Raw genomic sequence first — 26,721 nt, 5'->3', positions numbered from 1 at the left:
GAAGTTGCCACGAACTGACCAGAGGAAGGCTCCGGGAAGGGAAGGGGTTTTCTTGAGCCCGTGGGTGAAAACCAGGAATCTGGCTCCGGGCATGTCCATCTGGGAAATCCACTAGGTGATCAAGCAGTGACGCTGAGTAAGCAATCAGACACACAAGGTCTCGGCGCTGGGATGAAAGCTGAGACGGAGAAACACATTTGGGAGTTCTGGGCACATAAACAGTATTTGAAGCCAGGAAACTAGATTAAACACCACAAAGCGGCCAGAGAAGAGCGGAGCGAGGACCGAGGCCTGAGTCCTCTGACACAAAGAAGCCAGGAGACGAGGAGAAACCAGCAGAAGGGCCAAGAAGTGCAAAAACGAGGGAGTCTGGGGGTGCTGGAGGTGAAGAAAGCACACCGAGGAAGAGGCGGGACTGGATGTGCAGGTGCTGACGCCAGGTCAACATGACTGCGGGCTGGAGGGGGCTGGAGAGCTGGGAGAGAGACTTTCGGTGGGACAGTGGGGTAAGGAGGAGGAGGAGGGTAGGGAGGCTGCGCACAGTGAGTTTAGAAGAGAGAGGCAGGTGCTGAATATGCAATAATCCTTTCAAGGTTTTTAATACAGTTACTTTAATTGGCAGATGATTACTTTACAATTCTGTGATGATCTCTGCCACACATCAATTCGAGTCAGCCACAGGTATCCCTGTGCCCCCTACCCCCACTGCGCCCCCAGGCTGCAGAAGGCACGAGCTTGTGTGCCCTCCGTAACACAGCAAAGCCGCACTGCTTATCCGTTTCACATGCGGCGATACGTGTGTTTGAACGCTATGCTCTCAAATCATCCCACCCTCTCCTCCCACCGCCTCCAAAGGTCTGTTCTGCACTTCTCTGTCTCCTTTGCTGCCCTGCACGGAGCATCACCCAAGAGCAAAGAAAGGGGAGTTGGTAAAGGAGGTGGATCGAGAAAACTCTGTTTAACATAGGAGAAGGCTTTGTAAAAGACGGGAATCATCATGTATAAAGAGAAACATTAAAGACGTAAGAGAGAGGGGGGAGACTTAGGGTAGCAGTACACTTGAGTGGCACACAGTAGGGGATTTCAACTGCAGCACATTTATGGCCAAGAGTCAGAAGGCAGAGCACAAGGCCATATGATGAACAGGGGCTGATGCGATGGTGAGACTCCATTGAAGTTCTCTGGTTGTGTCCTCTTCTCAGAAAGGAGGAGGTAAGAGCCAGCTGAAAGAAGGATGAGCGGTCACTCTGCTGGGGGTCTGCAACCTCTCATCCTTTCTTTGGCCTTTCTCTGGCCACACCTCCCTGCACAGGTGGGCCGGGAACAAGGGGAAGGCTGGACCCAAGAAGCTGAGCTTCCTTTCATATTTAATCTATTTTACATTTTGGGGGGACCAGACAGAAATCTGGATTTTTACATAAAAATTTTGATTTTTATATAATGGCAACTAATTCAAACAGAAATAAATTATTCTGTATAACAAAATAATGTGTCTGTAGGCTGAATCCAGTTTGGGGGCCCTGCTGCAGAGAGTCTGATAAAGGGGAGAAATGTGGTACTAGCAACAAGGATAATAACAATCAATGCCAATGGATTAGGCATCATTCTAAGATCGCTATATGTAAATTCATTTTAGTCTCACAATTGCCTATGACCCTGATACCCTATGATCCCATTTTACAGAGGAGTAAACTGAGACACCGGGATGTTAAGTGACTTACCAAAGTCAAAGGGTCAGAAGTGGCAAACATGGTATTAGAACCTACAGTCTCTCCTACGTCCCAGACCAGTTGGGTCCAGGTCATGAAGCCGTGAATTTGGACAAGAGTTAAGACCAATCCTGTTTTCCCTTGGGCAATGATGGGACATTTTTCAGCAATGCGTGTGTGTGTGTGTGCTCAGCTGTGTCCTGCTCTTTGTGATCCCATGGTCTGCAGCCAGCCAGGGTCCTCTGTCCATAGGATTTCCCAGGCAAGAACACTGGAGCGGGTTGCCATTTCCTCCTCCAGGGAATCTTCCTGACCCAACCTGCGTCTCCTGTGATTCCTGCACTGGCAGGTGGACTCTTTACCACTGAGCCACGCATATGATCAAATTAATGAATACCCGAAGGAAATTATTCAGAATGTACTAGAGAGCTTCTGGGAGCAGGAAGAGAGATCAGAGACAGGTAGAGTCCAAGTGAATACTGACATGGGGTAAAACAAGAGTTCGGACATCAGGAATAGGAGAAATACTAGGTGATAAATGTAAACTTGAACTCTTATTATTGTATATCTGATATAACTTAGATAAAACCTTCCTCCTCATCATCACACAATGTTACACACAGTGGGAAATAAGAATTTTTGAATATTTTAAAGTGTACTTTAATTGTTCATTGTACTCAACTTCAGTAGTTAACATTTCCAATAATACACTGAAATTGAGCATTTGTTATCTTTAAAAATCTTATTTTTTACAATGCAATATGCATATGAACAAGTTCATGAAGGTGACTAAACAAACTTGTTACAAGAAGCTACTGCACACAAAGAATAAATTTTTAAAAACCAATGAAGAATTTGTTTCTTACGCAGGTATGCAAAAGTGGGGCATGAAAGGCATGTTTATAGCAACCTTGGTAATTAAGATCCAAAATCCCTTGATATGCTTAGTAAAGAAACATATGGGATAGACTGACTAAAAAACATTCAGTAACTTATTCATTCAACAAATATTTATGAAGGTCATTCCCAAGTTAGAGGCTTAGAGGCAGGAGAGGGTGAAGCCTCTGGCTTTAAGGTCTGGTAGAAGAGAATGATAATAAAGCAGATAATTGGGGGCATCCCTGGTGGCTCAGGGGTAAAGAACCCACCTGCCGACGCAGGAGACACAGGTTCAGTCCCTGGTCCGGGAAGACCCCACGCGCCACAGGGCCAGCCCAGGGGCTGCAGCTCCCGAGTCCACCTGCCCGAGGGCCTGCACTCGACAAGAGCGGCCACCGCAGTGAGCAGCCCACGCACTGCACCGGGAGGGCAGCCCCCACTCGCCACGAGCAGACCAAGGCCCACGCAGCAATGCAGACCAACAAGCCAGCAATAAACAAATAGAGCAAGTGAAGCGGACAATCGCAACATGGCAGGTAGGAGTCACAGAAGACCAAATCGACTACAGAGTGGCCCGAGGGAGGCAATGAGTTCTACCCACGGGCCACAGGCGACTAAACAAGGGATGCACTGCTTGAACAGGACCTTGTGGGCCAGGCAGAAGCACAGAATCAAGGGAGAAATGGAGTCTTAAAGCAGACCCTGCGGCCAAAGGCAAAGAAGTGATATTCTTAAAGCAGGTGCGCCTCTTTATCGGCTTCTCTGCTAACCAGCTGTGCAGCCCTGGGCGAATCACTTAACCTACCAGGACCTTAGTGAGCTCACATCTGCAAAGTGAGAGGGCAGGGCAGATGAAGTCCAAGATTCCTTCAGTCTCAACACTTTACTTACATCTGTGAGTTTCTATGTCTCTGAGACTCATGGGTTTCATACTAAAAAGACTACTAATATCCAGAAATAAAACCATGCACCTAGGGTCAATTTATCTATGACAAAGGAGTCAAGAATATACAATGAAGAAAAGGCACTCTCTTCAGTAAGTGGTGCTAGGGGAGTCCCCGGCGGCTCAGTGGTACAGAACCCACCTGCCAATGCAGGAGACACGGGTTTGATCCCTGGTCCGGGAAGATACGTGCCACAACCGAGCCTGTGCTCTAGAGCCCGGGAGCTGCAACTGCTGAAGCCTGCGCATCACAACCAGAGAAGCACGGCAGCGACAAGCCCACAGGCCGCAGCTGGAGAGCAGCCCCCGATCACGACTACAGAGAGAAACCTCGCAGCGACGGAGACCCAGCAGAGCCACAGATCAGTCGATAAAACCCGTGTCTGGAAAAGGTCGTGCTAGGGAAACTGGACAGCTACAGGAAAAGAATGAAATTAGAACATTCTCTAACACTAAACAAGCAAATAAACTCAAAAGGGATTAAAGACCCATCAATAAATGTAAGACTGAACACTAACTATAAAACTCCTAGAGGAAAATATGGGCAGAATGCTCTTTGACATAAATCACAGCAATATTTTTTTTGGATCTGTCTCCTACAGTACTGGAAATAAAAACAAAAAGAAACAAATAGAACCTGATTAAACTGAAAAGTTTTTGTACAATAAAGGAAACCATAAACAAAACAAAAAGACAACCTACAGAAAAAGAGAAAATATTTGCAGATGATGCAACCAATAGGGATTAATCTCTAAAATATACAAACCGCTCATACAGCTCAATATCACAAAAACAAACAACCTAATCAAAATATGGGCAGAAGATCTAAACAGACATTTCTCCAAAGAAAAAGACTATATATATAAAACTGAATCATTCTGCTCTACACTTGGACCTAACATGATACTGTAAATCAATTTAACTTCAATTAAAAAAAATAAAATTTTAAGAAGTCTACTAATAAGTAACAGCAATAAGACAGACAGGTGGCTAAAAGCCCACATGAAAAGATGCTCAACATCACTAATCATTAGAGAAATGCATGACAAAACTATAATGAGGCGTCACCTCACACCAGTCGGAAAGGCCATATTAAAAAAGTCTATAAATAATAAATGCTAAAGAGGATGTGGAGAAAAGGGAACCCTCTACTCTGCTGGTGGAAATATAACTGGTACAGTCATTATGGAGAATAGTATGAAGATTCCTTTAAAAACTAAAACTAGAGTTACCACTTGGCCCACTGATGTCCCTCTTGAGTATGTATCTGGAAAAAGATGAAAACTAATTCAAATGTTTGGGAACGCATGTAAGAATTAAAGATTTTAACATTTAAAAAATAAAAAACTAAAAATAAATAAATAAAATAAAATAAAATAATAAATAAACCTGGGGGGGAAAAAAAAAAGATACATGCACCCCAGGTTCACTGCAGCACTCTTTATAATAGCCAAGACATGGAAGCAACCCAATGTCCATTAACAGACGAGTGGATAAAGACGTGGGACATATATACAAGGGAATATTACTCAGCCATAGAAAACAAATCCTGCCATCTGCAGCAACATGGATGGACCCAGAGATCATCACGTGAAGTGAAGTGAAGTCAGAGACAAATATTATATGATGTCACTTATACGTGGAATCTAAAATTTGGCACAAGCGAACTTATTTATAAAACAGAAACAGAACCACAGACATAGAAAACGAACTAAAGGCTACCAAAGCAGAAAGGGAGTGGCAAGGGGTAAATTAGGAAGTTGGGAGTAACACATACATACTACTACATATAAAATAACCAAAGAGGACCTACTCTATGGCACAGGGAACTATGCTCAAAATTTTATAATAAACTACAATGGAAAAGAATCTGAAAAAGAATATATATAAAAACTGAATCATTCTGCTTTATACTTGGATCTAACATGATACTGTAAATCAATTTAACTTCAATTAAAAAAAATAAAATTTTAAGAAGTCTACTAATAAATAACTGCAAATAAGCCAGAGAAAGGGGCTTCACAGCAAACGGGTGTGACTTGCCCAACTGCAGGGCTCTCTCCATGCCAGGCAGCTCTCTGTTCTTGCCAAGGGCTGGGCTGCAGGCTGTGGAGAGCTGATGATAATCAAGACCTCGCCACCTCCTCCCTCCTCTTTCCACTCCTTCCTCCTACGCTTCCCCTGTATGGACTAGATGACCCAGCAGTTCCCCTCCTGGGTATATACCCGAGAGAACTGGAGGAGGGACTCCCAGAGACGCGTGTACACCAGTGTTCGTGGCTACAGCTGCGCACTGTAGTCGAAAGACGGAAACAACCCAAATGTCCTTCAAAAGATGAATGGACAAACAAAAGGCAGTATATACATAAGAGTGAGTATCCTGCAGCCTTAAAAGGAATGAACTTCTGATACACGCTACGACATGGACAAAGTTTGACAATACATGCCAAGTGAAGTAAGCCAGACACAAAAGGACAAACAGTACATGAATCCACTTACACGAGGCATCTAGACGGGGCAAATTCAGAGACGGAAAGTGAAACAGAAGACCCCAGGGACTGGCAGAGTGGGGGAATGGGGAGCAGTGGTTTATTGGGTAGAGAGTTGCAGCGTAGACCGATGAAAAAGCTCTGGCAATGGATAATCATGATGGTTGCACAACACTGTGAACTGGATACTTAAAATGATTAACACAGCAAATTCTATTTTGTTATGTATTTAACCACAATTTTTAAAAAACCACCTCTATGTTAAAAAAAAAAATACCAAAACGGAAAACTCTGCAGGTGTTGCTCCTTAACACACTGCCAGACCTCAGCACAGCCGTCTCTGCGGGCTGCCGACCTTCTCGCCCAAGCTCCCCACTCGTGTTCTGGTCCACACCTGCTCACTCGAGGCTCAGCTTGGTTGGCCCCGCTCTAGCAGCACAGGCTGGGCCAGTTACCGCATGTCTAAGTTCCCACAGCAAAGTGCATTTTATCCTTATAACATTACCATACGATTATAACATTAATATGTAATTATATCTTTTCCCTGTCAGATCGTGCACTCATCTAAGAATAAGACCATGGGGCTTTCCCTGTGGCCCAGGGGTTAAGACTCGGCTCCCAGTGCAGGGGGCAGAGGTTTGATCCCAGGGCAGGGAACTGAGATCCTACATGTTGCACGGCATAGCCAAACAAAGGAAAGAACAGCACCGTGTCTTTTACTTCTGAATTGAGGCAGTAGGTGAGTAGTTAAGAGCATGGCTTCTGGCATCAGAATGGAGATTGGGGGCAGGAGGAGAAGGGGACGACCCCGGATGAGATGGCTGGATGGCGTCACGGACTCGATGGATGTGAGTCTGAGTGAACTCCGGGAGATGGTGATGGACAGGGAGGCCTGGCGTGCTGCGATTCATGGGGTCGCACAGAGTCGGACACGACTGAGCGACTGAACTGAACTGGGGTGAGTATCTTGGTGAATTACCTAAGCATTCTGTGCTTTGGTTTCACATTCTGTGAAATAAAGAGGAGATTAATGCCTATCTCAGTAAGTTACAGGGAGGATTAAATGAATTAATACACATAAAGTATTCAGAAGCCATCTTAACACACAGCAAACACTTAATAAATATTAACCACAAGGGTAACGGGTGTTGAATATTTGCTGAATGAGTAAGCGAATGAATGAATGAACAAGTATGATCCTGCTCTAAGTAGCTCACAGCCTTGTAGGAAAGATGACCCAAACCACAGTAAAATTTAATGGAACAGGGTTATAACAGCAGTGTCTATGAAGCACTGTGGGGGAAGAAATTAGAGGAGATTTCAAAGGGAAAATTAAATTGAGTTTGGAAGAACTAAGAATTTCCCAACTAAAAGGGTTAGAGTTATATATACCAAGTACATTTGTTCACTAAATATTTGTTGGGTGACCATTATATTCTAGGTATCAGATGAATTTCTAGGGGTACAATGGTGAACAAAAACAGTACTAATCTGTTGCAGTACTAATCTGTTGCAGAGATTCTCACAAAGTGAGAATTAGTGACATGAGGGGAAGGGGGTGAGTTTAGTTTGGCTGAGGCAGATATAAAGAAAGAAACAGGTGAGAGATGAGGCTGGTAAGGAATATTCATTAGGCCTATAAAGAGCCTCCAACTAAAATATTAAAAAATACAAATGTAACACTTACTATTAGGCTGAAATGAAACTGCCATTTTTGTCAGTCAACAAAACAGAAAAAATTAGCAATTTCATATAGCTCAACCTATCAGGTCTTAAGTACCGAATAAATATGAATTCATTTAACAAGTTTGGATGGATTCTGTAAGTAATCGGGAACAAATCACTTTCAATAGAGGAAATGAAGTAATCTGAAGTCTGTTTTAATAGTAGTATCTCTAACAGTAACATCATCTGTAATCTATATCAACCCTTTCTACAGGTCAAGAATGTAGACCTTTATACACACATATAAAGATACTTCCATGCATGCACACCAGTCAGTCCTGAAGGAAATCAATCCTGAATATTCACTGGAAGGATTGATGCTGAAGCTCCAATACTTTGGCCACCTGATGCAAAGAGCTGACTCATTGGAAAAGACCCTGATGCTGGGAAAGACTGAAGGCGGGAGGAGAAGGGGGCAACAGAGGATGAGATGGTTGGATGACATCACTGACTCAATGGCCATGAGTTTGAGCAAGCTCCAGGAGATGGTGAAGGACAGGGAAGCCGGGTTTGCTGCAGTCCATGGGGTCACAAAGAACTGGACATGACTTAGTGGCTGAACAACGACGCAAGCATACAGACACAGACACACACGGCACACAGAGAGTCACCTCTAATCCTCACGCTGACCCTGGAGGGCAGGTCTTAGTCCTCACATCTTACAGAGGGCAACGCTGAGGTTCACAGAGATGAGATAAGCAAAGCTCAGGACAGTAAGGGAGAGAACCTGGGTCTGCATGCAGGCATGCCAAACTCCCAATCAGAGCTCTTTGTGCCTCACGGTGCTGCACGCTCTGAAAGGACTGTGCTGAAGGCAGAACACAGGATGGACTCACAAGACGGGGGTCCCACCAGGAGACTGGCTGACTCAGCAACTCTGAGATGAGATGACACACCTGCTTGTGTACCAATGCTGTATTTCTAGAACCGAGTATATACTCCATTAAATTCAGAATCTGAGATGGCACACTGCATCAGGCTCTATTTTAACTTGCCACAAACAGAATAATATATTCCCTGATTAAACCTGGACAAAGTCTAACAGAAATATGAAACCATTAACAAATATGGGATAGAGTCAGTAGGGACAGAGCTCAGCCTCTCCTCATCCAGTTTTAAAATGGGAAACCAGAGCCCAAAACATTAAAGGACTTATTTTAAAAATGTCACTGGGGCTAGAACCAAGTCTGCTGGCTTAATTAAGTCAAATATTGAATTCCCTACCGTCTGCTCATGCCACCCTGCCAGGTTCTCACTGTAGTAAATAAACCAAAGTAGGTCATGAACAAATTTAAACCCACAAATTAAAATTTTAAATTTTCTTAAACTTGTTGATTTTGACAAGAACTCAGCTGACAGTGCCTTCTCCATATTTGATTAATGACAAATTAGTTCCTGTTACCAGCTATAAAGGGGTGGTCCATCAGTGAAACCATTATTGGAGGGTATCTGTGCATTTGCTTTTAAAAAAAAATGGTGAAAAATACTAAGACCTCAATCAGAAACGCAGCTGAGAGAAGAATACCTTGGTCTTGTATCACACAGTCTGTAGTGACCAGTGGAGGGATCTGGCCTCTGGCGTTGGTGGCGTAAACTTGTCCCCCTCGGGCGGCTCTGTCACTCTCGATCACCTGGATCTGTAAGTAAGAGATCAAGGGCAAGTTAAAGTCAGTTTAGACCTCTCAACATTTCCCTCTCGTTATACACACACGCACGCACAGGCATTTTCTAAATCCCTTCAGCTGATTTCAAATCAAACTCTCACTAAGAATCCATCATATCTTCAGCCTCACTTTTGTTTACTTTCACAGCCTTAAGCCAGCAGCTTCCAAATTCTATTCTGTAATACTCTTGAGCTCCAACTCTGATCTTTCACGGAAATCTATTTTGATTCAATTTGTTTCTTGGGATCACAGGTAAGAGTTCTTTGGGAAAGGATTCTCACTGGAAATGAAATTGAAAATAATATTTAAAAAATAAAATACTTTCTGCAGTTAAAGAAAACTCCAAAAAGCTAAAAATAATTAAATTCAGAAGAAATGATTTGCAACATATAACTTAAAGAAGCCCTGACTTTTCTCCTCAAATCCCTCTATATCTTTAATCTGCCTTTCGAGTTTCCCCCACCACATCCCTGCTCCTTGAGACATAAGAAACAAACCATATCAAGTGTTCCCATGTGGTTTTTGCCTACCATATAGAGACGAGAAGAAAGAAAAGTCCCAAAGTTTTGTTCTCTAATTTGGAAACACCTTATATTTCTCTACTAAAACATTTATCGATGAAGATATAGGCACAAAATATTGTCCTTCTGTTTTAACTGTCCAGGGACCAGCTGCAAGGAATTCTAATAATAAAAGGATCTTTCTTTTTCTCTTCTCCCTGCCCTCACTTCTTTCTTACAGGATAAAAGTGACAAGAAACTTTAAAAAAAAAAAAAGAAGGAGTAAACATTTAGAGGGGAAAGTGGGGAGAAATGAGATGAGCATTCAGAGTGGAATATTTACATTGGGGGACATGCAGTTTAAAGACACTATTAACATGAGGGGAGATCAAGATGGCAGCGTAGAAGGACGTGGAGCTCACCCCCTCCCACACACATCAAAAATACACCTACTTGTGGGAGAATTCTCAGAGAGCACTAACTGAAAGCTGGCAGAAGATCTCATACACAGCCAAAGCTGCATGAACGATGCCCCCTGTAACTCGGTATAGGAAAGAATGAGGGTAGGAAAGAGGAGTCAGCACAGGCCCTGTGCCCCTGGGAGGTAAAAACTGTTACTATATGCAGATGACATGATACTTTATACAGAACACCCTAAACACTCAATACCAACACTATGAGAGCTAACAAATGAACTCAGGAAGGCAGCAGAGTACAAGATTAATATACAGAAATCTGCTACATTTCTCTAACAATGAAACACTGGAAAGACAAAGGGAAATGGAAAGACATCCAATCTCTTGGATTGGAAGAATTAATACTGTTAAACTGGTCATACTACTCAAGGCAATCTACAGATTTAATGTGATCCTTATCGTATTGCCCACAGCATTTTTCACAGAAGTAGGAGAAACAATCGTAAAATTTATATGGAACCACAAAGGACCCAGAATTACCACAGGCAATCCTGAGGAAAAAGAACAAAGCAGGAAGCGTAACTCTCTCAGACTTCAGACCACACTATAAAGCTACTACAATCAAAACAGTGTGATACTGGCACAAAACCATACATGGATCAATGGAACAGAACAGAGCCCAGGGATAAACCCACACACCTACATGCAGTTAAATCTGCAAGAACAGAAGCAAGAATATACAATGGAGAACAGTCAGTCTTTTCAGAAAGTGGTGCCGAGAAGACGGGATCAGTTCAGCTCAGTCGCTCAGTCATGTCCGACTCTTTGCGACGCCATGAATCACACAGCACGCCAGGCCTCCCAGTCCATCACCAACTCCCGGAGTTCACTCAAACTCACATCCATTGAGTCGGTGATGCCATCCAGCCATCTCATCCTCTGTCGTCCCCTTCTCCTCCTGTCCCCAATCCCTCCCAGCATCAGAGTCCTTTCCAATGAGTCAACTCTTCGCATGAGGTGGCCAAAGTACTGGAGTTTCAGCTTTAGCATCAGTCTTCCAATGAACACCCAGGACTGAGCTCCTTTAGAATAGATTGATTGGATCTCCTTGCAGTCCAAGGGACTCTCAAGAGTCTTCTCCAACACCACAGTTCAAAAGCGTCAATTCTTCGGTGCTCAGCTTTCTTCACAGTCCAACTCTCACATCCATACAAGACCACTGGAAAAACCATAGCCTCAACTAGATGAACATTTGCTGGCAGAGTAATGTCTCTGCTTTCTAATATGCTATCTAGGTTGTTCATAACTTTCCTTCCAAGGAGTAAATGTCTTTTAATTTCATGGCTGCAATCACCATCTGCAGTGATTCTGGAGCCCCAAAAAATAAAGTCTGACACCGTATCCACTGTTTCCCCATCTATTTTCCATGAAGTGATGAGATCAGATGCCATGATTTTAGTTTGCTGAATGTTGAGCTTTAAGACAACTTTTTCACTCTCCTCTTTCACTTTCATCAAGAGACTTTTTAGTTCTTCACTTTCTGCCATAAGGGTGGTGTCATCTGCATATCTGAGGTTATTGATATTTCTCCCAGCAATCTTGATTCCAGCTTGTGCTTCTTCCAGCCCAGCGTTTCTCATGATGTACTCGACATATAAGTTAAATAAGCAGGGTGACAATATACAGCCTTGACATATTCCTTTTCCTATTTGGAACCAGTCTGTTGTTCCATGTCCAGTTCTAACTGTTGCTTCCTGACCTGCATACAAATTTCTCAAGAGGCAGGTCAGGTGGTCCGGTATTCCCATCTCCTTCAGAATTTTCCACTAGCAATATTGCATAGAAAGCTGGAATGTCAGGTCCATGAATCAAGGCAAATTGGAAGTGGTCAAACAGGAGATGGCAAGACTGAATGTCAACATTCTAGGAGTCAGCAAACTAAAATGGACTGGAATGGGTGAATTTAACTCAGATGACCATTATATCTACTACTGTGGGCAGGAATCCCTTAGAAGAAATGGAGTAGCCATCATGGTCAACAAGAGAGTCCGAAATGCAGTACTTGGATGCAATCTCAAAAATGACAGAATGATCTCTGTTCATTTCCAAGGCAAAGCATTCAGTATCACAGTAATCCAAGCCTATGCCCCAACCAGTAATGCTGAAGAAGCTGAAGTTGAATGGTTCTATGAGGACCTACAAGACCTTTTAGAACTAACACCCAAAAAAGATGTCCTTTTCACTGTAGGGGACTGAAATGCAAAAGTAGGAAGTCAAGAAACACCTGGGGTAACAGGCAAATTTGGCCTTGGAATACGGAATGAAGCAGGGCAAAGGCTAATAGAATTTTGCCAAGAGAACACACTGGTCATAGCAAACACCCTCTTCCAACAACACAAGATAAGACTCTATACATGGACATCACCAGAGAAAACTGGATAGCTTCATGTAAATCAATAAAGTTAGCACAATTCTTCATACCACATACACGAACACAAAATAGTTTAAAGACTTAAATATAAGATATGACACCATAAGACTCCTAGAAGAAAACATAGGTAAAACATTCTCAGACATATACTGTAGCAATATTTAAAGCAAAAATAAACAAATGGGACCTAATCAAACTTAAAAGCTTTTGCACAAAAAAGAAAACCATAAATAAGACAAAAAGACAATCTATGGACTCCAAATGATGTGACTGACAAGAGGCTAATTTCCAAAATATCCAAACAGCTCAATATTAAAGAAACACAGAAGCCAATCAAAAAACGGACAGGAGACCGGAATAATAATAGATATTTCTCTGAAGAAGACACAGAGATGACCAACAGACACATGAAAACATGCTTGACATCACTAGTTATTTACAGAAATGAAAATGAAAACTACAATGAGGTAAATCACCTCACAGTGGTCATTATCAAAAAGTACAGCATCACCAAAAAGTCTATATATAATAAATGCCACCGAGGGTGTGGAGAAAAAGGAGCCCTCCTACATGGTTGGTGGAAATATAATTGGTAAGCTACTATGGAAAACAGAGTGGAGGTTCCTGAAAAAACTAACAGAGCTGCTATATGATATGGCAATGCCACTCCTGAGTACATATATCTGGAAGAGATAAAAATGAATTAAAAAGACACAATGTACCCCAATGTTCATAGCAGCACTGTTTACAATAGCTAAGACTACTGGAAACAATCTAAGTGTCTACCAGCAGATGAATGGATAAAGAAGATCTTGTATATACAATGGAATATTATTCAGCCATAAAAAAGAATGAAATATTGCCATTTGCAGCAACATGGATAGACTTGGGGAGATTCTCATACTGAGTGAAGGAAGACAGAAAGACAAATATATGATATACATCACTATATACAAAATAAACAACAGGATTTACTGTATAGCACGGGGAACTGTATTCAATGGGGGAAAAATCTGAAAAATACGTAGAACTGAATCACTTTGCTGAATATTTGAAACACAATACTGTAAACCAACTATATTTCAATTTAAAAAAACCACTGTTAGTATGAAAACTGTCTTTCTCTAAACTCTGAAATGTTACCTGCTCCATTTCCCCTTCCATCTCGTCCAATCCATACCCCAGTTGATATCACTGGTTTCTACAGCATATCAGAGATAGATTTAGCCTGCTTTTAAATCCACACAGTTCTCTTCAATTTCATAGGATTTAAATTCTTATTCAATTAATCTTACAACTACTGTAAGATACAATCGAGACTAAAAGCTACCATGGGCACAGAAAAGCAGCAAACAGGAAAATCAAAACACTGTAGTCACACCCTATATTTCAACCACAGGGGTCACCTGGTTTCTTCAAAACTGGAGCAGCTTTTCTATTATCAAGATTTACTGTCACCATTTCAACCAATGAAGTGCCAAATACGAAAGTGAGGTAAAAACCACAATAATCTATATATTGAACATAGATAGTTCTCAGTCTCCAAATAGACTATGCTTCCAGAAAGTTTGTTTTAAATTAGCCATTTGCAACTTACAAAGCGCTGCCTCCAAAGAAACAAAGACAAGTGGTAATTACACACTTCTAAATAAACACACATCTTTGCTAGAATACTACAAAGAGATCGAGAATACTGCAAAGAGAGTAAGAGATACAACAGTTCTAGTGATTTCTAAATATATAGTTTTTATTGGATGAAGCAATGGTTTCTTTTTTTTTTCTGTTAGGAGATTGTTGTTTTTTAAGTTGAAGCATAGTTGATTTATAATATCGTATCAGTTTCAGGTATACAGCAAAGTGATTCATGCGTATATATTCTTTTTCTGATTATTAAAAATAGAGCTTTTATTTAAATCTCACATCCATGTTCTCAGAAAACAGCTTAGACATAAAACACCACGGAGAAATCTCAACAGAGGTTTTGAGTGTGCCTCAGTTCCTAAACGGTTTCAGCTTGATTGATAGCAACTCCTGATAATGTTAATGCCACTTCAAAGTTTACAGATTTCTTTTTCCTCCAGAAGATGTGCCACTAGAATTACTTTCACACTTCTCTGCTATGAATAGAGTATTTTGCTCTCATAAAATAGTATCAGGAGAGAGAAAAAAAGAAAGTGATTTTCCTGAGATAAATGAACAAGATAGATAAGAGAGGCAAGATAATAAGATGCATGTGCACCGCTAAGGGAGGCTGCTTAAAGCAGAACTATCTGCACTTTGGCATGGTCAGAGAAAGAGGGGGACGGGAAGAGCTCAAATTCTGGATAATCCTCCCGCTGATTAGAGAGCGAGGAAGAGTTTGATGGTGATACCAGTGTCCTCAACTTCAAAAATGTGGATTAAGACCACCATCCGAAACTGTAGTGAGCCCTTACCTCAGGACTGGCGTGCAACAGATCAGAAAATATGATTTCACATCTTTCTTTCCAGAAGGAAGAATTAATTTAGTTAGCAAAAGCATTCCACTTTGGTAATAAGAATATAAACAGGTTCCATATGGCATTGCTATTTCATTACTTTTAAGATAAAAATACTATTGGACTGACTTGTATGTGTATATTTTAGGAGTTTGAAATAAACCACAACATATACTGCTTATTGCTTTTGTTGTTAACTTTCATTCAACAAATATGTGAGTGCATACTCTGTACTAGGCCCTGTTCTGTGTGTTAGGGACACAGTAGTGAACAAAACCAAATCCTGGACCTCTTGGAGCTGACATTCTAGTCTGGAAGACAGGAGATAAATGCATAAATCAGATACACCCTATGTGAGGTCATAAGTGCAATGGATATGAGTGACGTGGATAAGAATGCAAGTGAGCTCAGGGATGAGCAAAAACGACGTGAAGGAAACACAGAACTGAGCCATGCTCTGCATCTATGTTGGGGAAGAGATCTAGGCAGAGGGGACAGCATGTGCAAAGGCCTCGAGGCAGGAGGACATCTGGCTGAGGAATACAAAGGCAGCTGGTGTGACTGACGCGAGGCAGAAGAGCAGAGCGGGCCTGGAACAGTACGGGGTGTGTGTGTATGTATGTATGTATATAGCTAGGTCACGGTACCCAGTCACAAACACCAGTCCAGATCTTGCTGCAAAGGTAATTTTTAAAAATATATGATTAGAATTTAATCAGTAGACTTTGAGTGAAGCAGTGGGTGGGCCTCATTCAACCTGTTGAAGGATGAAGAGAAAAAGAGCAAGGTCCCCGGAGCAAGAGAGAATTTTGCCTCCAGACACCTTCAGACTCCAGCTGCAACATCAGCTCTTCCTGTGTCTCCAGCATGCTGGCCAGCCCACCAGCTTTTGGTCTTGCCAGTCCCCGACAATCAAGCAAACCAATTCTTTAAAATAAATTTATTTCCATATAGAGACATATATCCTAGTGGTTGTTTTTTGTTTTTGAGAACTCTAATATAGTGGAAATTTTCTGGGAGGCTATTCTTGAAAGGCCGTAGGGATGGATTCCCAGGCACAAGTGGAGGCAACGGCCTTGGTTCATAGTATGGACAAGCTTATTCACACAAACAGCGGGAAGAGGGGCAAACGGGCACAGACCCGTGGAGATGCGGAAATGAAGCATGCAGAGGGTCTCTTTGCATTTCTGCTATTTTCTCAGAAGCAAGGTGATTATTAAAGAGTCAGAATAGGGAAAAGTAGTATCAGAAGTTTCAAGAGAGAAGAAATGACAGTCATCCAGGGAAATGGAAGGGGGTCAGTTGAGGTGGGTGATGGTATCCAAACTTGCTGCACATTTGAAAAACCCCAAGGTCCAGCACAATTAAATCATAACGTGGGGGGCTGGGAGCAAGGCATCAGTGCTTCCATATATTTCACTAGTCAGTATGTAACGCAGTCAGGTTTTAGAAAAACACAACTAAATGTTCGCTTGTCTAGTGGTTATGAATTCAAAGTGAGACCAGTAAGCATGGCAGGCATCTTTCTCGAGTTGTCTTCACCTAACCAGAGTAGGTGGAAAGTTAGTTTAACAACACATGGGAATTTTCTAGATGAATCCAGTGGAGGGAGGGGGCAAAGGAATTCAGAGCAGAAGATGCAAGGGACAGATTTCTAATTATGGATCACGTAATCTAAGCTGCCTAAGAGAAGTGAGAAGATGAAGGTGATGCGAATCAAGAAAAAGTGGCAGGCTGTAAATCCTGGGGGATGAAGTGTTATGGGAGTTTGAGTCCTAAAGGGAACGCGCTGGAAAGATAAGAGGCAGTGGTTGCAGAATGGGGTGTTTTCAGCTGAGACTCTGAAGGTACACGGTCATTGGCAATGACAGAATCCACGGTGAGACCAGATGCGGGGCATATGAAAGGCACATCGGAAGAAAGAAAGATCAAGAACTGAGAGGCACTGGAGATGGAAGAGTCTACAGACGGATGATAAAATGGCCAATACCTGTAACAGAAACAGTACTGGAGAGATTAACAACAAACTGGGTGTCAAAAGCATCAGAGAATGAAGAAACGACCTAGAGAGTCTGCAGATGCTACATACAAGCAGAGAAATAAGAAGATAAACTGTAAATCACATAAATACATGATACTTCAAGTGGAATAATTTAATATCGGGTTGGCCAAAAAGTTCGTTTGGGTTTTTCCATACCATCATATAGGAACACCTGAATGAACATTTTGGCCAACCCAATATTAAGCTAGAAAAGTAATGGCTGGAAATATGTTCATCAATAAGGGCACTGTATATGGGGCTTTCCTGGGGCTCAGAAGATAGAGTCTGCCGGCAAAGCAGGAGACGCAAGTTTGGCCCCTGGGTTGGGAAGATCCCCTGGAGAAGGAAATCGTTGCCCACTCCAATATTCTTGCCTGGAGAGTTCCACGGACAGAGGAGCCTGGTGGGCTACAGCCCATGGGGTCACAGAAGAATCGAACACAACTCACTGACTAAAGAACAAAAACACTGCATATAGCAAAAGAATTGATCAAATTTGAGAATTTTGAGAGATGATGCTTAATCTAGACCATCTGGTGGACCCTAAAGGGAGTCACACGAAACTTATGAGAGGCACAAGCAGTTTTGAGATTGACACCTGGAGGGAAAGACACAGAGGCGAGGGAAAGGTGATGTAACCACAGAGGCAAGGACTGGAATGATGAGACGACAAGCCAAAGAATGAAGAGACAAGAACAGGCTCTCTCACGGAGCTTCCGGAGGGAGCACAGCCCTGCCTACACGCTGACTTCAGAGGTACCACCTCCAGAACTCAAAGACAAGAGGGTTCTGTCGCTTTAAGCTACCGAGTTCATGGTACTCGGCTACAGCAACCACAGAAAATGCACAGACCATCCTAGACCATTCAGACTCCAGCCGAGCCTCTAGCTGACCCCACATGCACAAAGCAAGCCCAACCAAAATCAGTCAGATCCAGCCCCGATTAGCAAACCTGCCCAGACTCATGAGCATTAATAAATAGTGCTTCTGAGCTGCTAAGATTTCTGATGACTTGTTAATACAAAAGTTAAGTTATAAATAATATAAAATATAAACATAATATCTCTTAGTGCTCTTTAGTCTCTTTCTAAATTTTTCTACTCGTGTTTATAAAACCACTTCAAAGATGAAAGCTAACTGTAAACAATTTCATTGTTACTCCAAAGGAGTTTACATCCCTGCTCACGGCCATTAAGATGTCCAGTTTCTGAGGCAAACATTTATATCCCTCCGCCACTGACGTCAGGCTTTGATATACGACTTGCTTCAGCCAAGGACATGTGAGTGATTTTGATACATCTGACTGGAAGCTTTAAGAGCCACTGCACCTTTTAACCAGTCCTCCTCCTTTTCTCCCTTTGTCATGATATACATGTCCCCAGTAGGGATGCCCCTTCACTTTGGATTCTGGAGTGATAAGGTCATATGGAGCAGAATCTAAAATCAAACTGCAGCTAATGCAGCTTACAGGTAACCTAGGTGATACATAAATCTCTGTGGATGTAAGCTAAATTGAGGACTATTTGATATGCAGACTAAACCTAATAAAGCTGACTGATAACTGTTGCTGAAGAGCAGTCTTCTAAAGAAAATCACTTCGGTGGAGGAGAGTAAGTTATAGCTGTAATTTTATTTAAAGCAGTTTTTTAAAATAAGTAAAATACTTTGTACTTTCACTCCTATGGGTATCCTGAAAGGATCTTTTAGTTTCTGAAAATAGCATTTTTATATAGAATATATTCTTACTACAAATGAATCGTTAAATATCGATAAATACTGCTGATTACATGAGAATAAGCATCAGGGGATCCTGCCAAGATTACATGATACCACACAAGCCCACACCGGCTGCCCCTCTCATGGAGACCTCTGGTATACCATGGCGCGCCCTCCCCAGCCCGAACATCCACAGAGGGAAGCGAGCCTCACCCACGTGGGTCACGGGTATTGTGCTCGGACGATAGAGGACAGGGTAAACGCTGACGGACTGAAGAGCTTCTGAGAACAGTGAATGAAGAGTGGGTTCTCCATGAGGGAGACGGAGAGCAGAGCACTTACTGGGCTGGGAACGGAGTCGGGATCCAGCTTCTTCTGGGGCTGCGGTGGGCCGGCCATCTGCGCAGGCCCTCCCGGGAAGCCTCCCGGGTAGGACAGCTGTGCACCTGCCACTGGGGGCCCGTAGTTGGCTGCTTGGAAGAAAATTTAAAAAGAAGTGACTACAACCCCAAAACGCAGACGGAGGGCTCACTGACAATACTATGCTGTTCAGTCAAGCATGCCGCATTTCTCATATTAAATAAGGCAGAGAATTAAAAGCAAACATCTACAGTTCCCCTCTTCTTTTTACTGGTTACACTATTCAAAAATAATGAGGGATAGATGTCTAGTAACATAGGAACAAACCTGATTCCCAATTAAGGGCACCCCCAGGTAACCCGAGGCGACCTTACCCTGCTGTGCAGGATATCCAGGGCCCAGGTTCTGTCCTGGGAGAGGTGCGGGCTGGTACTGGGCGTTCGGAGGAGCAGGCCCAGGGAGCCCATCTGGTCTGTGCGTGGATGGAGGCAAGGCTGAGACACCGGGACCGTTTAGCGCAGTGGGCGGTGGGGGCAGAATCTGAGATCCAGGCTGCAAGATGGACGGCTGTGGAGGCTGTGGAGGCCCCTGGAATGACGCTGCTGACGCAGGGCCAGGCGGGCCCTGACTCGGGGGGGCCACCCCTGAACCTAGGCAAAACCAGAAGACCGGCCCAGCTAAATACCACACTCCGAAACTCTTTCACTTCTACCACATATGTACAACAGGGACACTCCTTTTCCTGAGTAAAGCAAGAAGGCACTCTTACAAGTCAATTTTCCCCCCCACAAGAAGAAACCATCATTTGGAAAGCAACACAAATCCTATTTGGGGTATTTTATACAAGTGAAGAATTTTTAAAGAGCTACATTTATAATGATGGAAAATTAGAGAGATAAATTTTAACTCAGTTGCATCCACTTTTCATGACACATGGCATTAATTATCATGAAAAGTGGACTGGAAGCCTGGCGTGCTGCAGTCCATGGGGTCACAAAGAGTCAGACACGACTGAGCCACTGAACTTTGTCTGGTACAGAGTATAGAAAATCATACAGAAAAAAAAATTTTTTACATAACAAGCATTATTTACTCAGGTCAATAAATTATTTGCATCCTGTGCCTGACTTGATAGAATGGATTTTGGAAGTAGGAAGAAGTAACGGAGAAGGGACTGGCAACTAAAATTCTATCCAGTCATATTTGAAATGGTAGAACCAGATTATTTTTTCCTTTCTCTGATTATGTGAAACTGACTTGCTGCTTTGAAGATTTGTCCATTTTGAAACCAGTAAAAGGAACTATTCTGAGGGGAGTTTTCCTGATACTTTTAAGAAACTAACTATAAGTAATGAAAACATTTGTCATCAGGATCAATGGCTGACCCTGCAGTTGTCACAGTGAACATGTCCATGGCTCCTAAAATAGACAGCATTTCCACTGAAGTACATCTCAGTACTGTAACTGTCTTCTATATTATTCTTTTCTGCCTCATAGCATCTGAGCTTCCATTCCTCCCAAGATCTAAATGCGGAATTTAAAATGCACTGTGAAACAAAGAGTATTATATTTTTGATTTGTGGGCCTCATAAAAAACACAGGGTTAAAACTTACATTTCTTAAAGTAATTTCACTATTCTAATGTTTATTTATGAAGTCAGTTTGGTTTTTTTGGGGGGGGGTGTAGTGTTGTATATAAGGCATTCTGTGGGTCCTTCACTTACCTTGAAATAAATGGCAGCATGATTTGGAAAAAAAAAAAAATTACTGCCATACAAAATACAGATAATTTATATGAAAATGTCCAAAATTAGTTCAATATGGTATACCAGAGATATGTCTATTTTGAATCTGAGGAAAAAGTTTCTCACTAAAATACTCATGAGACAAGGCAGTCAATAATCATGAAAAATGAAATTGTTACCATAGCTGTTAACGTGCATAGCATTGAGCTGACTGCCCAGCTGGGTGATGGATGAAGCAGACCCTGGACTTGGATATGACGACTGCGTTGAGGGCGAGTATGGTGGGTAGGAGGGGGCCGCACTGTTGACAGGTGGAGGGCCAGGAAATCTGAGAGAGAAAAGGGGTGTTAATGTCACATGGAAATGACATACAACAACTCGCAAAGTTAAATCAGCCCGTCTAGTGGGCACGAGGAAAACAACACCTTTATCCTCGACATGAGCTCAAAATCAATCATGTAGCACCATCCCATATTTATGGTCATCTAAAGATATCAAGACACTTAGCCAAAAAAAAAAAAAAAATTCTAATGGTAATCACTTAACAAGTTTTGGAAATCAATTTAGGAAGCTGAGTCCATTAGAAATCATCTATACTAGGCTTAATGATCAATAGGACAGAAACCAAGAAAACTAAAATGCTTTGTTTGTTAACTGTATCTTTATGATCACTTAGAACTAAGTTTTTGAGAACTGTGTTAAAGATATGCTTTGTAAATCCATTGCTTCATAAAAAGAAATCTTTTTTTTTTTTTAATTATGCTCTTTGTCTTTTTCTGAAAACTCATTCATGGGGTTTCACAGATAACATGAAACATTTGCACACAGGCAGAATGCGCATATGCTACGGAACATATTAGTGACTGTAATGCGAGGTCCAGTGACAGGGTTTGGGCTAAGCAGAGAAGGCAGGCAGTATTATTCACTCTTTCAAGAAAAAACATTTCCCCAACATGTTCAGAAATATTTCATAGATGTTAGCAATATTTTTAAAATATAAAATCCTGTGAATCACTTTTAGAGATAGTACAGATAGGATGAAATACGTTTCAAATAGAAGTAGGACAAGCACCCTCAAGTATTTTTTAACAGAAGGTTAATAAAGATTTAAAATACAGAATGAGAGACTAAACAACCATTAGCTATTACTTTTTGACCCATAAATGCCAATTTATCATTCATTGCCTAATACATATCCTAGGAGCCAGGCATCAGAAATTCACAAATTAAAAAAAAAAAAAGAAATTCACAATTTTTTTTTTCTGATCAACCTAACTCTTAAACAGATTGGATTTTTAAATTAATTAATCAATTTAATTGGAGGATGATTACAATATTGTGGTGGTTTTGCCATATGTCAACATGAATCAGTCAAGCAATATTATCAACTGAAAAGTAAAAATAAAATAGGATGGAAAGGATAACTTTTATTAAATAACTTTTTAATAAAAATATTTTAAAAGCTCTGACATACATATGAAAAGATTACCAAAACATCTTAAACATACAAAGTGGTTTAATATTTTTCAAGTTTCATTACTTTTCAAAATTAGTTTATTCAAGGCCCTGTGGATCTCAGAGCTTTGGTGAGAATCCAGGCCCCTGATTCCTAACCTAAAGACTTGCTGTGTGAGCTGGGACAAGCCACATAATTCCTTGTAGCTCTCAGTTTTCAATTCAGATGGAACGGTCCCTTTCCTGCTCTGAATATAATGTGGTTAGAATTAAAAATCATACAGATCTAAGTATTTGTCATTGATTACTCCATTTAGCATGTTTCTTGGGTAAGAAACATTCAATTACTTTTTTTTTTTGCAAAAATGAATTCTATTTCTATATACTAGCAACAAACAATAAGGAAGTGAAAGTTTAAAATACATCATTTATAATACCATTGAAAAACATACAATATTGGGAATGAATTTAATAATAAATTCATTCCCAATAAACAACTGTAAAATAACAATAAATAACTGTAAAACCTCTATATGAGAAGATATAAATTATTGCTAAGAGAAATTAAACTAGACTTAAATAGAGGAATATACTTGTTTATGAATCAAAAGATTCAAAGTTATTAAGATATCAATCCTTTTCAAGTTAAATCTATAATTTAACACAATTATAATGAAAATTAGAATAGAAAAGCTCCAACTACATATTTTAATTAACTGTTTCATTGAATGTCAGAAGAAAGAACTATAAAGAATTATAACCTGAGGATTAATAAAATATCAGAAGTGAGCCTCGGTTTCACCCCAAACCTCTCAAGAGATGACTCAGCTGTCCATGGTCTGCTGAACCTCAAACATTTTTCATCTTCAAGTTAACAACAAACTGCCTAAGAAGTGAGTGGCATGCTGAAGTTTGTTAGAATCTGGAGGTAAGGTCCCAAATTTTTCAAGATAGCTGCTGCTACTGCTGATATAAAATCTAGATTTTTAAATACTAAGCCCACTGAATAAAATAAAAGCTCTGCCAAATCGTCATTGCTTTACACATACACACAAAAAAGAAAAAGAAAATAACTATGTGTTCCTCTTATTTTTCTTGTTTTCTACTTTTCCACTGAAACCAATTTCTTAGTAGATTCGCCCTAATAATAGCTTCAATTTGGGAAGATGAGTCTCCTTCCCACCTTCCCACTCACGTAATTTCCCATTTCTTGGGTCAAAATAGAACACTTACAATTAAATTTTCCCTTAATAATTAAAAAATGGAACTTTAGGTTATAGATTTTATATAAGAAATTAATCCCACCCACCAGTAACACACTGTAGATAACTTTAGTACCATTTACAATTTTAAGACATTTATTCTGCCTTAGCCAAGATAAAAAAGCCAAATGACTAGGTATGATTTTTAAGTTTTAGGAAACGTTGAAATAGCAATATTTAAAATAAAAATTATGATTTTAAAATTTAAATCAGCATGATGACTCTAAATTGATCACATCTTTATTCAACAGTTTAGATGTGGTAAAAAATGAAAAGACTTCTAGGATGGGTCCTCTCAGGACAAATGACTCCTTGAAGTGCTATAATCATCACAAAAAGGCCACGTGTGACCTTTGCTTTCTGACAACCCCTGTCATCAGGCTGGAATGACTCACCAGCATGGTCACTGGGCCCTTTGCCCTCCACTGAACTGCAGACACAGAAATGCATCCTATGAGGCTAGGGAGTCTCACCACAAAGGCTCAGCCTGAACACCAGATCTCTCCTTTTTTTTTTAACTTTTTAGTTTGTGTTAGGGTACAGCTGGTTAACAAAGCTGTGATGGTTTCAGGTGAACAGCAAAGGGACTCAGCCACACATAAACACGTATCCCTTCTCCCCCAGACTACTCCCCTATCCAGGCTGTCACACAACAGGGAGCAGAGTTCCCTGTTGTATACAGTAGGCGCTTCTTCGGTTATCCATGTACAGCAGTGCGTATATGTCAATCCCAAACTCCCTACCTATCTCTTACCCCCATCTTTCCCCCCCATCAACCATAAATTCAGTCTCGATAGCTCCATTTCCAACGTTTAATTCAGTTTAAGGTGAAGCAATTGAATAGTACAGGAGGAGAAAGAGATGGGGCAAAATCTGTCAGTGTCTCCCTAGGAATCACGATATAGGCAGATTCCTCAACTGAGCTGTGATAGGCAGCTACACTGAGCTAGCAGGCAGGGCAAACAACAGACCAGAGGCTCTGCCAGCCCAGTGAACTGGTGTCGATTACGGCCAACGCACATTGCCTTTCATGGGCGCTGTGCACTGTTCGAGGCTCTCTGCACGGACTAATGACCAAAATCCTCACCAGCACATCTTTACTGTTACACCTGTGATGAGGAAACCAAGGCACACAGAGGCAGAGTAACTAGTCCAGCCAGAACTGCCTGAGCCACGAGTATCACACACGCCCGACCCTACCGTCTCTGCTCCTCATCACTGTGGCAGATGCCGTGCAGAGCGCGCAGCCACACAGCCAAGATGGTTCTGATGGCTAAGTCCGTGACTTACCTGGGCTTCCCTAGTGGCTCAGAGGAGACCGGGCCCAATCCCTGGGTCGGAAAGATCCCCAGGGGAGGAGAACGGCAACCCACTCCAGCATTCTTGCCTGGAGAATTCCATGGACAGAGGAGTCCGGGGGGCTACAGTCCACAGGGTTGCAAAGTGTCGGACATGACTCTGACTAACACACACACACACAAGCAACCTAATTGAAGCAAAACAAGTGGAAATAACCAAAAAGTTCAAAGCAATCTAGGCCATTTCTGGTGACTCAAATTTTCACTTCAAAGTGGCTGTTCTATTTTTGCATTTCTTTTAAAAAATAATCTGACCTGCTTGACAGCTCACAGCAATGTACTTCTCCAGAACTTCTCCCCTATATTCAGGACTGAGAATTCTATTTCCTCATTTTACAAGTGAGGCAAATGAGATCTAGAGGCCTAGGAATGTCACCAGCATCACAAGGGTAATGAACCAGAGGCAGCACCTGGGTTCAACCTTCGCGTCCTCCCCACAGGCCCCACTGCCACACTGTTGAGACGAGGGGCCGGAGGGGCATGTCCTGAACTGGGGCCTTGGACTTCATGCTCCTTGTTCAAAGCACAATCCCATGGAAACCAAATTACTTAGACTCACTCATTCAGTGATCCCTACAATAACCTTCACTGCATCTCAGAGCTACCATTTCAATGGAAAATGTTATCAGAACAAGAACCAGGAGATGACAGCCTCATGAATGCCCTGTCAGTAACGATTTAAAATGTGCCAGAGGGGGTTTCCCCATCAACAGGGACTAGGTCTCCTCGAAAGGGTAACCCAAGGACCTCACCATTGGCAGGGTCCAGAGCCCTCCAGAGGGCCCCCTCCCCCGCCAACCCCAACCCTGCAGCCTGACAACCTAGGGAAGGAACCTGGGAAACAAAGCCTCTGGGTAATCCTTGGACAAATGCCAACATAAACACTATCTACTGCTTAGCACTGGGATTCTCGACAGCAATACCTCACAGGACACACGACAATGGGATTCCAGCCGGGAAGGTGTGAGGTGGGTTCCCCCTGCAGGGCACAGTCCCAAGGGGCTGCAGGGCCCCCAGCATGTCCCATATCCCACACCCTGGCTTCTCCAGGCCCGCCTCCCACTTCTCCCTTCCTTAATTTACAAACATAAACAGAATGATTTCCCGAGTTGTTTTTAGTATCTCCCTGCCTTTCAAGAGTCCTTCACTGGCATCTGTGTGCCTTCCACATCAAATGCGCAGTCTCCACCACTGGCCGCAATCTGAACTCAGTTCTGTAAAGGATTTAACAGAAGAGATGATTTCAAATTTCACTGGAGAATATAAACCACAGACATCTGAAGGAATTAGAGATTCATACAAAACACTAAGATGAATACAGGCTTCCCTGGTGGCTCAGGGGTAAAGAACCGACCTGCCAATCCAGGAGACGTGGGTTCAGTCCCTGGATTGGGAAGATCCCCTGGAGAAGGAAACGGCAATCTACTCCAGTATTCCTGCCTGAGAAATCCCATGGACTGAGGAGACTGGCGGATAGAGTCCATGGGTTTGCAGAGTCAGACACAACTGAGCACGCATACACACAAGATGAATATAATTCCAAACGAAAAG

The 26,721-nt window shown here is 41.9% G+C and overlaps 1 protein-coding gene across 6 annotated transcripts in view; it reads right to left on the bottom strand.

The window, feature by feature from the left end:
• The window catches only part of SEC24D (SEC24 homolog D, COPII coat complex component), a 116,683-nt gene that overhangs the window by 78,059 nt on the left and 11,903 nt on the right, over window positions 1–26,721 (bottom strand). For 3 of the 6 annotated variants that reach the window (XM_060416691.1, XM_015096356.3, XM_060416692.1), the window contains exons 4-7: window positions 21,275–21,423; window positions 19,725–20,000; window positions 19,333–19,463; window positions 9,271–9,382 (exon numbers count right to left, since the gene is read on the bottom strand). In XM_060416691.1, the coding sequence (XP_060272674.1) occupies window positions 9,271–9,382; window positions 19,333–19,463; window positions 19,725–20,000; window positions 21,275–21,423 (668 nt within the window). The remainder of the gene's footprint in view (window positions 1–9,270; window positions 9,383–19,332; window positions 19,464–19,724; window positions 20,001–21,274; window positions 21,424–26,721) is intronic. The other 3 variants (XM_060416693.1, XM_004009591.5, XM_060416694.1) reach the window with 1 other exon arrangement.

This window comes from Ovis aries, chromosome 6 (genome assembly GCF_016772045.2).
Source record: "Ovis aries strain OAR_USU_Benz2616 breed Rambouillet chromosome 6, ARS-UI_Ramb_v3.0, whole genome shotgun sequence".
Taxonomy (NCBI): Eukaryota; Metazoa; Chordata; class Mammalia; order Artiodactyla; family Bovidae; genus Ovis; species Ovis aries.
Note: the sequence above shows the minus strand (reverse complement) of the source record. Positions and strands in the feature narration are given on the sequence as shown.